Below are 16282 nucleotides of genomic sequence, written 5' to 3'. Positions count from 1 at the left end.
TAGATTGAAGGTGGGAGGAGAGGAGTTTCATTGGATATCAAAGATGAGAGGATTCTTGATAAACTGGTTCATTGGGATTTTTTTGGCTAAAACTGAGTTCAGCAGGCCTAGAAGGCTTAGGCAAAACTAGAGACAAAGGAGTCTTAACTTCTAAAGTTTAGTCAAGGAGAGAGTCTTGTCACTATGAGCCACATAATTGCTAACCATAAGTCATTTTGGGGACAGGGTATTGTAAATATATATTTTTTTAATTTAATGCAGATATATTGAAGTCGATATAGGGATTATAGACAGAGGTTCAAATCTGACTTACCTAACCTCATTGCAGAAACACTAAATTTCAGTCTTAGCTACCGTGACCTCAGCTCTGCCAAGCTTTTACCCCAGTATGCTGCCTCATGCATTCTCGACCGCACTTTTTTCCTCACTTGGTCTTCTCTTGTCTTTAGTAAACTCTTTGACTAACTTTATCTCCTTTTGGTAACCTTCTGTTCACAGGAACCAGGGAAAGCTAAGGGGTAGAGTCAGGAAAGAACTAGAAAACAATACTCAGCTACTAGAATGCCATTTGCCATGTAGAAAACAGCTGGTACCTTGGTGACAGTTTTTCGTGCTCCACCTGCTGCCTGTCACTCCATGGGTGAGGCTGTCTGAAGCATCTTGGTAAAAGTAGCAGAATTGCTACAGATGACTTCCGCATGGAGCACAAACTAGGTCTTCACAGACCAGAACTTCTCACCTAATCGTAGCTAAACCACACATACTTTTTGATGTCTTAAGCAAAAGAGATCTTTTCTTTAAAAACTTGTGTTTAAATGTGAAAATAGAATTCCATTCCAGTAAAAGCATGGCATCTAGTTTTGGTTCTGAAAATACTAGAGGAATGGTTCTTTAATTTGTTTTTCTGCTTGTTTCAGGGAGATGGCTGGGTTTATCACAAACCCCTTTGGAAAATAATTCCAACAACACAACCAGCAGAGTGACATATACTGTCTAAGACTCAACTAAATGAACTACTCTGTTTACCCTAAACCCTCCCAGTATGGAGTCATTGCACTGAGTGACCTGCTTCCTGATTGCACAGACTGAAACTGATTACACACGAATGTACTGACTAGGGCACCATAGAACTGCAGCACGACCAAAGTGTTGAAGAAGCACGACGGACTTCTCACCAAGCTGTTCCTGTGATGTGAGCAATATCATCTGAAAACCTTTCACCTGAATTATTAGATGATTAATCTCTTATCCAGTTTCTGCTCCAGAAGCTAAGTTTGAATCCCCTGTTTTTGCATGGGGGCAGCAGATAAACACAACAATGAGAACTCAGTGATTTTAATTTCTTTATAGTGAAAATTGAAGTCTCTTTTAGCGTTTGTGCTTTGCTTTCTGTTAGTAGCTGAAGTATTCGCTACTCTTACAACAGACCAAGAGGAGGAAGAAGATGACCCAGAAGTGGCTTCAGCCATTGTGCCTGAAATCAGTGTTAAAAAAAAAATCAACCAGGTTGTCATAACAAGGTATTCTGTTCTTCAAAGAGACTGTGTGCCTGTGTCTGAGGAACTTATCCATTATCCACCTGTGTTGGAACTCTCTTTTAAAAAGTATATTTATAAATTGATTAGAATTATAACCATGGAGAATTTTTTCTTCTGAGCATTTTAATATACTTGAAAACAACATTGACTTGAAAAATTTCAGAACATTTTTCAATAACTAGTTTTATTAAATATTATACTTGAGAGACAATTTTTTAAAATGTGTTCCTGTCAATATGATGAGATTTTCGCCTTTCTTAAGAACTGAGGCATTAAAGAACATAGCAGATATTTAAAAATAAAACTTACTGTTTTCCTTACCTTTTTTTTGTTTGTAGGTTAATATCCAGTATTATGTGCTATCCCTCTGGATAAGTATGCTTTATTTTACCTCTGTTCACTCAAAATTTAAAACAACTATTCCTATTTGTCAGTAATTCAGAATTTGAATATGTGACTAAGTGCATGTATGGTATGGTTTTGCTTTCTTTTCAAGGAAACTCAAATGCCGAAGAAAGAGTATGAAATAAAAAAGATACCAGGAAAAAAGCTATCAGGAAGTTGTATTCAGGTACAAATCTTTTTTTTTTTTTTTTTAAAGTATTTTGAGGTTAAAGAATTACTGACAAAAGAATAGTGCTAATTATGGCTTTCATCATTCATTCGAGTATTTATTGAGCGCCTCCTTATGGTACTCAACACTTGTTTTACTGCAAGCTACCTTAATTTTTCAAGAGTGGTGCCTTACTCTGTTTCTCCTGATGTGGTCTTCCAATCAGTGTGTGTAACATATAGCTATTATTCATCAGCCATTGTAGGTGGCTGTATCTGTTGCATCAACATAAGACATTTAAGCTTTGTGCGCTGATAAATTGTGTTTTATTGAAGGGGGTTAATAGGATAAAAACAGCAAAATAATTTTTTCAACAAATTATAAATTGTAAGAAAATAATTGGTTTATGTACAACCATTTTAATGATTCCCTTGTTCATTTTTGCTGTGAAATGCACTGAAAAAAATCTCAAAATGAATTATAGTTCATGTGTTGGAAAGATTAAAAAATAATAAAACTGGACAACAGTGATGCCTTTGTCTATTTTATGAGTAGAGAGAAATAGAAAGTTGGAGTTATTGCTCTGTTCATTTGAGAAGGGCATTTATTTTATTTATTTTTTTACAAGAAACTTTTAGTATTTTATTCATTTTTCATAGTTTTACAGTATTAGTAAAAACAATGGTCATTATAAATAAGTATAAAATGGAAGTTGATGAAAAAATAACCCAAGTCTTCCTTGATTTCCACCCTCCCCCAAAGAAACTAGCTAGTATATGGCAAATATCCTTTTCACATGTTATCTTTAGGCATGTATTCACTTTGTGGTGGTAGATGGTTTAGTTGCTAAGTTGTGTCTGACTCTTGCAATGTGATGGACTGTAGCCTACCAGGCTCCTCTGTCCATGGCGTTTTCCAGGCAAGAGTACTGGGATGGGTTGCCATTTCCTTCTCCATATTTTATTTTTTTATTGGAATTAGTTGTTTTACAATGTTTCTGCTGTACAGCAAAATGAGTCAGCTGTACATATATGTGTGTGTACATATATATATATCCTCTCTTTTGGATTTGAGAATGATGTGGATTTTTTTTTAGTAATTTATTTATTTTTGTCTGTCCTGGATCTTCATTGCTGGGTGGGTTTTGTCTGGTTGCAGAGAGCAGGGGCTAATCTCTAGTTGCGGTTTGCAGTAGCCTCTCTTGTTGCAGAGCATGGGCTTTAGGGTGTACAGGCTTCAGTAGTGGCTCAGTAGTTGCGGCTCCCAGGCTCGAATGCAGGCTCAGCAGTTGTGGCACAGGAGCTTAGTTGTTCCACGGCATGTGCGATCTTCCTGAATCAGGGATCGAACCCACATCTCCTACATTGGCAGGTGGATTCTTTACCACTGAGCCACCAAGGAAGCCCAGGACATTGATTTTAAATCCTTACCTTCAGGAACCTTTTGGGAAGATAAGGGAGTAAACTTAGTTGTGTGTGTGTGTGTATGTGTTTTAATGAAATATTTTCATTTTACTACTTAAGTAAACTGTAATAGAAGTTTTTGTTTTGTTCTTTGAACCATTTGAATGCTCATTTATTTCTCTGAATTTTTGAACCATTTTAAGAATTACTGAGATAAGATTTTTTAAATTCTTGTTAAAAATACATTTAAAGTAATTGAAATCTCCCCATGTTGACAGAAGTGAAGTAATACCACTTTAGGGTAACTGTTTTACCTTGTCCTTTAAAAAACAAATAATAATAACCTATGAGTCCCTTTTTAAAATATATTATTCATTTATTTTTCATTTATTTATTTTTGGTTTCCCTCCATCTTTATGGCTGTGCATGGACTTTATCTACTTGGAGCAAATGGGAGGTACTGCTCATTGTGACGCCTGGGCTTCTCATTGCAGTGACTTCTCTTGTTGCAGAGCACAGGCCCTAGATGCACGGCCTTCAGTAGTTGAGCATGTGGGCTGCTGCTCTTGGGCTCTAGAGCTCAGACTCAGTGGTTGTGGCACAGAAGCTCAATTGTTCTGCAGGAGGTAGGATCTTCCCGGACCAGGGATCAAACCCAGGTCCCCTGCATCGCCAGGCAGATTCTTATCCACTGTACCACGAGGGAAGTCCCTGACCTTTTCTTGACATCTACTGCAGTTTACTCACCTAACAAGAGGTAGAGGCCTTTTCTGGTTTTTGTTTTGTTCTTTTAGTCTACACCTTGTTAATTGGCCAGGGAAGCAGTTTTTGAAGCAATTGTGTCTTATCTTTTGGGCCAAAGTTTTAAATAAACACTTTCGTTCTGGCTATGAGAAATTGTACGTTAAGAAGTCCAAGACTGGAAGTGACAAAAAGTAGGTATTCTGACTTTTAGGTTAGGTATTGGGTGAGGTATGGCAGCTGTATGTTGATTCACTGAACTCTGCAAGTTGTGACCATCAACTGTAATACCTACTTGTCACTAAAAATAAGAAAAAAAGTATTGAGTTCCTCACTCCATAATCTTCATATATTACTCTCACTGTAAATATCTGGTACTTGATGAACCAACTTCTACAGATGGATTCTTCAGTTCAGTCACTTAGTCGTGTCCGACTCTTTGTGACCCCACGGACTGCAGCACGCCAGGCCTCCCTGTCCATCACCAACTCCCGGAGTTTACTCAAACTCATGTCCATTGAGTTGGTGATGCCATCCAACCATCTCATCCTCTGTCATCCCCTTTTCCTCCTACCTTCAATCTTTCCCAGAATCAGGGTCTTTTCAAATGAGTCAGCTCTTCGCATCAGGTGGCCAAGGTATTGGAGTTTCAGCTTCAATATCAATCCTTCCAATGAGTATTCAGGACTGATTTCCTTAGGATGGACTGGTTGGATCTCCTTGCAGTCCAAGGGACTCTCAAGAGCCTTCTTCAACACCGTAATTCAAAAACATCAGGTTTTTGGCACTCAGCTTTCTTTATAGTCCAACTCTCACATCCATACACAACTACTGGAAAAACCATAGCCTTAACTAAACGGACCTTTGTGGGCAAAGTAATGTCTTTGCTTTTTAATATGCTGTCTAGATGGATTCTTAAGATTTATTAGTTAATTTGGTAAGTCTGAAATTTTGTTAAAAATATTGCCTTAAGATAAAAGCTAACTTCTATTCAGTGTGTTCCTATAGAAAGGCAAATTGGTGTGATTACTCCAGAATCTACACTTTGGAGAGATTCTTTTTAGCTGCTACAGTGACTGGAAACTGAGTGATGATTCACCAGAGATAGTAGAAAAGTGAATATAAGATGATTCTACCATGTGTGTGTTAGTCACTCAGTCATGTTCGACTCTTTGCGACCCTATGGACTGTAGCCTGCCAGGCTTCTCTGTCCATGGAATTCTCCAGGCAGGAAGGAATTCTGGAGTGGACTGCCATTCCCTTCTCCAGATTCTACCATATGGGGGATAAAAAAGACAAAGCTCATACACATGAAAATTCTAATAAAATATATATTCTAGTGGCATAAACAACAGCAACAACAACAAAAATTCCTATTTGGTCCAAAAACCAAATTGCAAAGGAAATTCTTACAAAGCATTTTCACTTAATGTTCAGACAACCCTGTGAAGTTGTAAACTCAGGGATGAGTGTTCATACTGTACAGATGAAGAAATTATTGCTCAGAAAGTTTAGTGCTCACTTCAGGTCACTTAGGTAGAGTTTCATTCATTCAACAAACATCTGCTGAGTATTCCTTTTAGAGCTGATTGATGCACTGGACTCAGATATGGTAAATACTCTCTGTATCCTCACAGACTTAGATGAGAGAGGAAACTAAATTCCTGAAAATGGTATGTTGACACAGGTAAGGCTATATATTGGTCTTTCCAAAACCCAGATACCTCGATAACGTGAAAGGCAGAGTTTAGCATTGAGACGAAATCAAGAATGTTGGTTTAAAGTCTGCATAAGAAGCTCCAAACAATGCATCCAGGTGACTTACCCTTGTTCATCCCTACAAAAGACATGGAGAGATTTAACCAGCTGCTGCTGCTGCTGCTGCTGCTGCTGCTGCTGCTGCTGCTGCTAAGTTGCTTCAGTCGTGTCCGACTCTGTGCGACCCCATAGACGGCAGCCCATCAGGCTCCTCTGTCCCTGGGATTCTCCAGGCAAGAACACTGGAGTGGGTTGCCATTTCCTTCTCCAATGAGTGAAAGTGAAAAGTGAAAGGGAAGTCGCTCAGTCGTGCCTGACTCTTAGCGACCCCGGATTGCAGCCTACCAGGCTCCTTTGTCCATGGGAATTTCCAGGCAAGAGTACTGTAATGGGGTGCCATTGCCTTTTCCAGATTTAACCAGAGAGGTTCCCAATTCAAGAACACAAATTATTAAACTGAAAAACAGAGAACAAGTTAGTAAAAGTGAGACCTTTCAGCCCCTTCCTCTATCCCATTCCCAAAATACTGGCAGTCAGGCTTAAACCCTTAGGTGAGAGATTAAAAGATACATTTTCTGGAGTAAAACTCCAGAAAACAAAAAGTCCTATGATAAATTTAAAGGGTCCACCAACAAAAAGCTCAGCTGACAACTCTGTTAGTAACTCTAAGTCACCAACTCCTTCAACATAACTCTCTACCCTGTCTCCAACACACTACACACATCTGTGTTCCTCCACACACTATATATACACAACATCACACTTCATTTTAATAGCTAAGTTTCAGCAGACATTTCAGGAAAGCTTCCAACATAAAAAAGAGATCAAAGCAAACAGGAGAAGAGAAAGTAGAGGAAGGAGATAATTTAGGAAGTTGGGGGAAATAATTTCAGAAAAAATTAAACCTTTAGATGGTTTTGCTTCTATGAAACATGAACAAAATGCTATTTTTTCAATGGACTGTTCAGAAACAGGCACTGGTCTTGGAAATTTTAAATATGACAGTTCAAATTAGCCACTCAATAGATGTTCTAGAGGATAAGAGAAAAAGCTTTCACTAAATAGAACGAAAGGACAGACTATGGACAATAGGAGAGAAATAATATGAAAATGGGAGATGCAGTCCAGGAAGTCTACCATGTAACTAGTGGGGATTCCAGGAAAAGAAAACCAATGGAAAGGATGATACTATTTAGATATTTGTATATATGTAAAATTTACCAGAAATAAATGATGTGAATTCATTTGAAAATGCCATGAATACCCTGCACAATAGGGGAAAAAACAAAAGCCCAAACCAAAGCATATTGTGAAATTTCATAACGCTAAGGATAGAGAGGGCATCCTAGGTGGTGCTAGTGGTAAAGAACTTGCTGCCAACGCAGGAGACATAAGAGATGCAGGTTCCAGCATCCCTGGGTCAGGAAGATTCCCTGAAGGAGGGCATGGCAACCCACTCCAGAATCCTTGCCTGGAGAATCCCACAAACAGAGGAGACTGGCAGGCAAAGTCCATACAGTTGTGCAAAGTCGGACACAACTGAAGCAACTTAGCACATATGGAGGCAAGGATAGAGGGAAGATTCTAAAAAGAGAATAGTACCAGCCTTCTCGATAACATCACTTAAAGCTAAGAGGCAAAAGAGTAATACCTCCAATTTTGCCTAGAATTTTATTCCCAGCCAAAAGACAAATCTGACATTCAAGATTTCAAAATTTTATGCCAGCATTTCCTTTTCTGGAAACTTCTAAAGTATATGCTCCAGCAAAACAAGAGGGAAAAAACAGAAATTGGAGAGGATAAAAATTCATGAAAAACAGAAGATGAAACACAATTCAGAGAGGCTTCCACTCTATGATCTTGAGACATATTGTTGTTCTTTAGTTGCTAAGTTGCGTCTGGCTCATTCACGACCTCATGGACTAGCCCACCAGGCTCCTCTGTCCGTCTCGACAGGTAGTCTACCACTAACTAGCTCCTCCAACCACTATCATATCTGTGGACAGGTACTGACTTTAGGAAGTTATTTGAACCAAAATCTGTCTCACTACAAGGATATCATTGATGTCGATTCTAATGAAGTTCATATAAGATGAGAATATTTTAACTGGTACGTCACAATACTTAATATATTTTATTACTATATATATTTATATGTATGTTCATCCTCCCAATTTTAGTATTCTGGTGTTATTTAGCTGTTCTTCATATGATGGTACGTTCTCTCATGATCAATTTCCTGAGAATGCACCATATGTCAATGTTACTTCCAAAAAGCCAAAATATTGCAAGTGGAGTCTTGTTTTGGATCCATGGATCTTTCATCTTTTTAACAGTTCTGTTACTGTATAATGGACTTAAAGTGTACAATTTGATAAGTTTTGACATATGTATCCATCCATGAAACAGTATCACAGTCATGATAGTGAAAATATTTATCATTCCCGAAAGTTGACTCAATTCTTTGTAATCTCTCCTTTCCACCTCTCCCCATCTTCTTTCCCATTTCCAGGGAACTTCTTATATCAATGTATTGTATTGTAAGGACACTTGACATTGAATTTAAGGCCCACCAGCATAATTTAGGATGGTGAGCTCATCTCAGGATCCTTTATTACACTTGCAAAGACCTTTTATCTAAGTAAGGTAACATTCATAGGTTCCAGGAATTGGGATATGGAATATCATTTTGGAGATCATCATTCAACCCATTACATCACTAACTGCTTTGTATCACAGATTTGTTAACAGAATCAAACAGTATGGTCTTTTGTGGGGCAGGGGCGGGGACAGGGGGTGCTGACTTATTCCATTCAGCATAATTATCTGCTATTTATCCATGTTGATTTGTATATTCTTTTTTATTGATGAATTGTTTGGAATATACCACAATTTATTCATTTATTCACTGGTGTTGATAGATAGCTGTGGTTGTCTTCCCAGCACCTCATTCTGCCTGAAGTGGAAGGGAAAAAACTCCTCCTCCATCCCTCCAGACAAGGAAATGGCTTACTCTGGCCTTTAGAGGAAGCTAAGCCAGGCACTCTCTGCCCCTCAGTCAGAGTTTGGAGCTAGTGAGCTCTGTCCCAACCACCTTCTGCTATTAGCTGGTTGTTAGTGCTGACTATGTGCTTCCCTGGTGGCTCAGATGATAAAGAATCTGTCTGCAATGCAGGAGACCGGGTTTGATCCCTGGGTCAGGAATATCCCATGGAGAAGGGAATAGCTACCCACTCTAGTATTCTTGCCTGGAGAATTCTGTGGACAGAGGAGCCTCGTGGGCTACAGTCCATGGGGTTGCAAAGAGTTGGACATGATCGAGCAACCAACACTACTACTGCTACTAGTGCTGACTATGTGTAAGTCTAACTGCCTCTCTGGGCTTCCTGGCCCTCATCAGAAAAATGAAGGGGTTGATTAGAGGATCTCTCGGATAATATCTTACTGATGATCTCCAGTTTGGGTTATTTATATAGGGGAAAAAAAATAGAATCCCTTCCTCTCCCATTGCCCTTAGGGCTGAAGTTGGTTTCTGGAACCAATCAGCTGACTCAGATCTCTGCCATGTCACTGCTTTTCCTGCCTAACTAACAAAGCGGAGAAGTGAGGATGCTAAGGCTGCTCAGAGTCACTCCCTGGTAGAAGCAGAGCTCTGCCTTTAGGGCCCAGAAGCATAAAGGGACATGGTGACTCCACTTCGTGCCTCTCTAGCTCAAGGAAATGATTCTCAGGAACCAAGCTGGGGTCCTCACAGGACCAGGCCCATGGGGTAGGGACTAGGGAGGAGGGCCCATCTTGGGACTGGGGAAGGGATATGAAAGGAGGCAGCACTGGCCACCATTCCACCATCACCATTTGTACCTACTCCCTTGCAGTTTTAGGGAGAATTCAGTTCAGTTCAGTTGCTCAGTCGTGTCCGACTCTTTATGACCCCATGAATTGCAGCACGCCAGGCCTCCCTGTCCATCACCAACTCCCGGAGTTCACTCAAACTCACATCCATCAAGTCGGTGATACCATCCAGCCATCTGATCCTCTGTCATCTCCTTCTCCTCCTGCCTCCAATCCCTCCCAGCATCAGAGTCTTTTCCAATGAGTCAACTCTTCGCATGAGGTGGCCAAAGTACTGGAGTTTCAGCTTTAGCATCATTCCTTCCAAAGAACATTCAGGTATGAGGAAATGCCTACATGGGCTGGAAGAAGAAGAACTTTCTTTTGGCCTGACTGGTACAATGAGAGCTAGGGTGGGCAGGAGACCTACCTGGCTTTAATAAGTAAAAGTGTGGTTTCTTATTATTTGTTTGCTTGTTTTGTCTTATATGCTCTGTCCCACCCCCCACTCATTTATTAATCCAGGAGACCTATATGCTGAGTGCTAGGGACACAGAGATGTGAGATACTCCCCACTCCCCCATTAGCCTAGAAGAGGAGACAGTCTGTTAGTAAACCAGGTGAGATATGCCAGAACAGAAAAAAGCCAGCCTTCAGTGAAAGGGGTTAATGAGTATGTGAGAAGGAGGTCATGAAAAAAATCTCAAGAAAACGACCAGTCTAAACACAGGGCAGAAAGGGAGAGAAGATGGTGGAGGAATAGGATGGGAAGACCACCTTCTCCCCAACAAATGTATCAAAATATCATCTACATGTGGAACAGTTCCCACAGAACATCTGAATACTGCCAGAAGACCCCAGATTTACAGAAAGGCAAGCCAATTTCCTCGGAATGAGGTAGAGCAAAAGATAAAAGACAAAAAAAGGAGACAAAGAATTTGGGATGGGGGCCTTCACCCTGGGGAAGGAGTCGTGAAGGAGAAAAGATTTCTGCATACTAGGAAAACCCCTCAAGCAAGGTCAGAGGAGGGGAGCTTCAGAACCTCAGAGGGAAGCACAGTGAGACAGGTGCACCAAAGGCAAAATGGAGAAACTTCACCATTTTGGCTCGCACGCTGTGGCAAGTAGGGGCTGGGTATGGAGGCTCAGGCCTCGGGATTGGTCCTCAGTGAGAGGAATAGGGGTTGACTACCATGAAGGTACTCTGAGGGGCTAATATGACACAGTGGAAGTGGATCAGGGAAAACCCTGGGACCACAGGCGTGTGTTAGTCGCTCAGTTGTATCCAACTCTGTGACCCCATGGAATGCAGCCCACCAGGCTCCTCTGTCCATGGGATTCTCCAGGCTAGAATACTGGAGTGGCTTGCCATTTCCTTCTCCAGGGGATCTCGAACCTGGCTCTTCCTGCAGTGCAGACAAATTCTTTACCATCTGAGCCACCAGGGAAGCCCTGGAATGTGTAGGACATATTCAAATTCTTAAGGGAGAGATATATGGGACCACCAGAGAAGCAAAAGATTATTCCCATGGGAAATCTCTAATGCCGCATGTTCTAACTCTATGTGCTCACAGATAAAAGGACTCTGATCTACCGGTCTAAGGTCCCAGAGGCAGAGAAGCAGGCATGAGTGCCAGGGGCAGGAGATCTAGTCTTGACCCCACAGATCACAGTTACCATCAAGCTGTGAGCACCTGCCAGTCACTACTCACATTTTCCTGAAAGCCTGAGTGGCTTGGCTCTGCCAAGGGTGTCACAACCTGGGACCAACTCCCCCAGGAAAGCACCCGACCCACCCCAGGCTAGGCAACCTCCCTCAGGGCCCAGCCATAGCAAGCACTCCCTACACACTCCAGCAGTATCTGCTGTACCCCTGCCTCTTCCTAGCACAACTGAGCAAGTGAGTCCTAATATGTGGCTACTCTCGCCCCCTCATGTATGGGCAGAGAACAGGCACTGGAGAGAGAAGAAGAGGCAACCCCAAAACCAAAGTGGAACACCAAGAGCTGTGAGCAAAGGAAGGAAGAGGAACCCGCCCCAGAAGTGGCAAGTGCAGAGGTTTAAATTCCTGCAATTAATCTGAGGTGGTGTGCTTTCATGGCGACTGTAGATTTTGAAAGCAAGTATAGGCTTGAGCAAGGGGAGATCTGAGTCTAAGCTGACCCCACACCACCCACAACAGGTTCAGAGACCTTCCAGGATGTATCGGAGGACTTTCTGAATAGGCAGATCGACTGCAGCAGGAAAACAGGAATCGCTTGAACATTCCTCACACTGCCACTCTCTCTATTCTGCACTCCCCTGCTTTTTCTTCTTTTCTCATATTGGCCTTATTACTCCTTTAATTTTTATTTTTTGTAACCTATTTTTTCTTAAAAAATGGAGACACCTTTTAAACAAATTACATATTTTTTGTTTTTGATGTTTTTGATTTTATAATTTTGAGAGTCTAATTTTTTTCCACGTTTTTGATTTTTGTTATTTGATCTTTGGTTTTTAATTTTGTATATTTGAGAGTCTAATTTTTAGTACCTGTTTTCATTTAAGAGTTAAGTTACTGACTTGATTGCTCTCTTTTCTTTTGAAATTTTTCCCCCATTTTTTCTCCTTCTTCGCTCCTCTTTGCTTTGTATAAGTGTGTGAATCTCTTTGGGTGATCTTGGATGTTGAGAATTGTTTCTCCATTAGTCTAGGTGTTTTGTCTTCTGTGCTGTGTGCCCTGTGAAGTCTTGACGCTGCTTAAGGGGTTGAGCTGGAACCCCAGAGGCAGGAGAATCAACTCCTGTCTTTGGACTATCAGAGAACGCCTAACCCCATGGAAAATTAATAGGCAAGAGCCCTCCCAAAGGCCTCCATCTCAACACTAAGACCATGTTCCGCCCAAAAGCCGGCAAACTCCAGTGCTGGATGCCCTACACCAATCCTTCAGCAAAGCAGGATCACAGCCTTGCATATTAGCAGACAGGCTGCCCAAAGCCATACTGAACCCATAGACACCCCAAAACACACTACTGGCCATGGCACTGCCTTCCAGAGAGATGAAATCCAGCCCCATCCATCAGAACACAGGCACAAGTCCCCCCAGACAGGAAAACTGCACAAGGCGCTAGCCCAGCCCACCCATGGCAGGCAGACTCCACAATTAAGAGCAACTGTGACCTTCCAGTCTGCAGAAAGGAGACCCCAAACACAGTCAATTAAGCAAAGTGAAAAGACAGAGAAATAAGCAGCAGATGGAGGAAAATGGTAAAAACCCATAAGACCAAACAAATGAAGAGGAAATCGGCAGTCTGCCCGAAAAACAATTCAAAGTAATGTTAGTAAAGATGACCCAAAATCTAGAAGATAAATGGAGGCATGGATCAAAAAGACACAAGGTCTTGTTTAACAAGGACCTAGAAAAATTCCACAATCAACAATCAACAACACAATAACTGAGATTAAAAATACACTGGTGGGAATCAACAGCAGAGTAAGTGAGGCAGAAGAACAATTACGTGAGCTGGAAGATAGACTGGTGGAAATAAATGAAGCAGAACACAATAAAGAAAAAAGAATAAAGACAGGGCAAAGTACGTTCAGTATAAATTTACATATTTAAAATTATTTTTAGTATTCAGGAAGTCTCCTATTGTTCTATAGATGTCCATAAAAAGGACAAAATAGTTTAGGAGAAAACAACTGAAGAGCTCTCCACAGGTTATCAGTCACAACAACCGTCTCTTGCCTGTTTCTTGTTCACCTTTCTGAACATGTATTGGGACACGCTGCTTCTCAAGCAGGGGTAAGATCCCAGATACTGCTCTCTCTCCTGCGTCCTGCCCTCCCTCATTTAATTCTATTCCTGAGTGTTCTCATTCACAGCATGGCTTTCCCTTCACTTTGCTGCCCTCGGAACCGCTGCTTTTTGAGGGTGGTTGGCTGAAAAAGGATAGGATCCCCCTCAGGAGGGTTGTACCTCTGATTAGTGACTTAAAGTGTTCCCTTGTGGCAGTCCACACAGCAAGGGGCAAATGATGCCAGAAGTTCCAAGTAGAAGAGTCCATCTAAGACATTAATGTTTTAAACTGATTCGTGGTAATTTAAATTTTCTCACAAACGCAGCCTTCCTCCCCACTCCCCCCCTCCCACTTATACTGTCTATAAGAAACACTTTAAAGACACAGGTTGAAGATAACAAAATGGAAAAAAGATCTACCATGCAAACAAAACAATAAACATAATACCTGGTGTGGCCATACTGATATCAGATAAAATGGGCCTTAATGCACAGAGTATCTGTAGACAGAAAGAGACACTTCTCCATGATAAAAGATCAGTTCCATTAGAAATACACAATAATCGTAAGTTTGTATGTACTTAATAAACATCTTCAGAATACATGAAGCTGATGTCACCCGCAATGACACTAAAATGAGAGATGGAAGGGGTTGGGGCTGGTTGCTGTTCAAGGAGAAGAAGGGTATAGTTTCAGAGGAAGAAGAAAATGACCTTCACAGACCCTGAAGGGTTGGCCAGACACAGGAGGAGAATCCTGGGGAGGGGAGCACAGAACTTGGATGATGTGGAGCAAGAATGGGTGTTCTGAGATCCTAGGCTAATAGCAGAGCTCAATAAATATTTGTTAAACCCATGACAAAATGGGAGCTTAAATCACGCTATCCAGATGTAAGAAACTGAATTTCCTCTGGCTGGATGAGGTGGGGAGTGTGTCCACATAGAAGGTGACTACACCACCCTGGCTAGATAACCCTGCTCCTGAGATTTTCCCATTCAGGCCCTCCCCGAGGGAAGTGCTGGGGTAGATATCCTCCAGTCTGAATCAGAAGAATGGGGAACATCTGAAATCTCCACCGAGTTAGTCTTGGGCTCTTCTAGACTTTAGCCAGTGTAGTGACTTTACCTTCATAATCAAGGAAAGGTGCCTCAGGTCACTTATGCTAACCCCACGTCATCAAACAGGACTTAATATTTAACTTAATTACAGTTTCAGCTCTTCCCGAAATGGAATCAAACTTGTCAATCAGGAATTACTTGGTCAGTACTAATGAGGTGATTTGTTCTTTAGACATACTATCCTCAAAAGAAATGTGTCCTTAACACCAGCAGTTCAGTTTTTGCTGGTATAACTTCCTTGCCCTTGTTCCCTCCTAAGTCTTCCACTTTGTACAGCTCATTGGAGTGCCTTTCTCTCTGCTTAGATGGGATGCTGCCTGATCCATGAATTGTTGAATAAAGCCAAAAAGATCCTCCAAGTTTGTTGTTGTTCAATCATTCAGTTGTGCCTGACTCTTTGCAACCCCATGGATTGTAGCACCCTAGGCTTCCCTGTCCTTCACCATTTCCTGGAGCTTGCTCAAACTCATGTCCATTGAGTCAGTGATGCCATCCAACAATTTTGTCCTCTGTCATCCCCTTTTTCTCCTGCTTTCAATCTTTCCCAGCATCAGGATCTTTTCCAGTGAGTCGGCTCTTTGCATCAGGTGGTCAAAGTATTGGACATTCAACATCAGTCCTTCCAATGAATATTCAGGGTTAATTTCTTTCAGAATTGACTGGTTTGATCTCCTTGCTGTCCAAGAGACTTGCAAGAGTTTTCTCCAACACCACAGTTCAAAAGCATCAATTCTCTGGCGCTTGACTTTCAAAGTTTACTCAGTTGAATTATGGTTTTTTAACACTACTCACTGCAAGGTGTGATGCTCAAGTCACCAGCCCAGAGCAATTATCCCAATGGCTCTAGGACTTAGTTTCCTGGGTATCTCAAAACTGGGAAAAGGGCACAGTATAACAGATACAGACAAAGGTCCATATAATCAAAGCTATGTTTTTTCAAGTAGTAACATACTGGTGTGAGAATTGGACCATAAAGAAGGCTGAGCACCAAAGAATTGATGCTTTTGAACTGTGGTGCTAGAGTAGAGACTCTTGAGGGTCCCTTGGAGAGCAAGGAGATCAAATCAGTCAATCCTAAAGGAAATCAACTCTGAATATTCATTGAAAGAACTGATGCTGAAGCTGAAACTCCAATACTTTGGCCACCTGATGAGAAGATCTGACTCATTGGAAAAGACCCTGGAGAGACTGAAGGTAAAAGAAGGGGACAAAAAAAAAAAAAAAGAAGGGTGGCTAGATAGCAACACTGACTCAATGGACATGAATCTGAGCAAATTCCTGGAGACAGTGAAGGACAGAAGAGCCTGGCATGTGTCAGTCCATGGGGTCTCAGTTGAACATCACTTAGCAACTGAATGACAAAATAACAGATACAAATCTGTCCCTGATATCTGTTTCTCCTATAATAAATTAATAAAGTCTTCTGATTTAAAAATGGTTCCTTGAAATTCCTTGGTGGTCCAGTGGTTAGGACTCAGCACTATCACTGTGAAGGGCCAGGGTTGTTCAATACTTGGTGGGGAAATTAAGATTCCACAAGTCACACAGTGAGGCCACACACA

At 41.3% G+C, this 16282-nt stretch overlaps 1 protein-coding gene across 2 annotated transcripts in view; it reads left to right on the top strand.

Moving 5' to 3' along the window:
• The window catches only part of OSBPL11 (oxysterol binding protein like 11), a 102010-nt gene extending 99388 nt beyond the window's left edge, over positions 1-2622 (top strand). For both annotated transcript variants that reach the window (XM_042232591.2, XM_004002992.5), the window contains one exon: positions 918-2622. In XM_042232591.2, the coding sequence (XP_042088525.1) occupies positions 918-983 (66 nt within the window). In that variant the 3' untranslated portion in view covers positions 984-2622. The remainder of the gene's footprint in view (positions 1-917) is intronic.
• Positions 2623-16282: the final 13660 nt, after the last annotated feature.

This window comes from Ovis aries, chromosome 1 (assembly GCF_016772045.2).
Source record: "Ovis aries strain OAR_USU_Benz2616 breed Rambouillet chromosome 1, ARS-UI_Ramb_v3.0, whole genome shotgun sequence".
Taxonomy (NCBI): Eukaryota; Metazoa; Chordata; class Mammalia; order Artiodactyla; family Bovidae; genus Ovis; species Ovis aries.
This window is presented reverse-complemented; position numbering and strand designations above follow the sequence as displayed.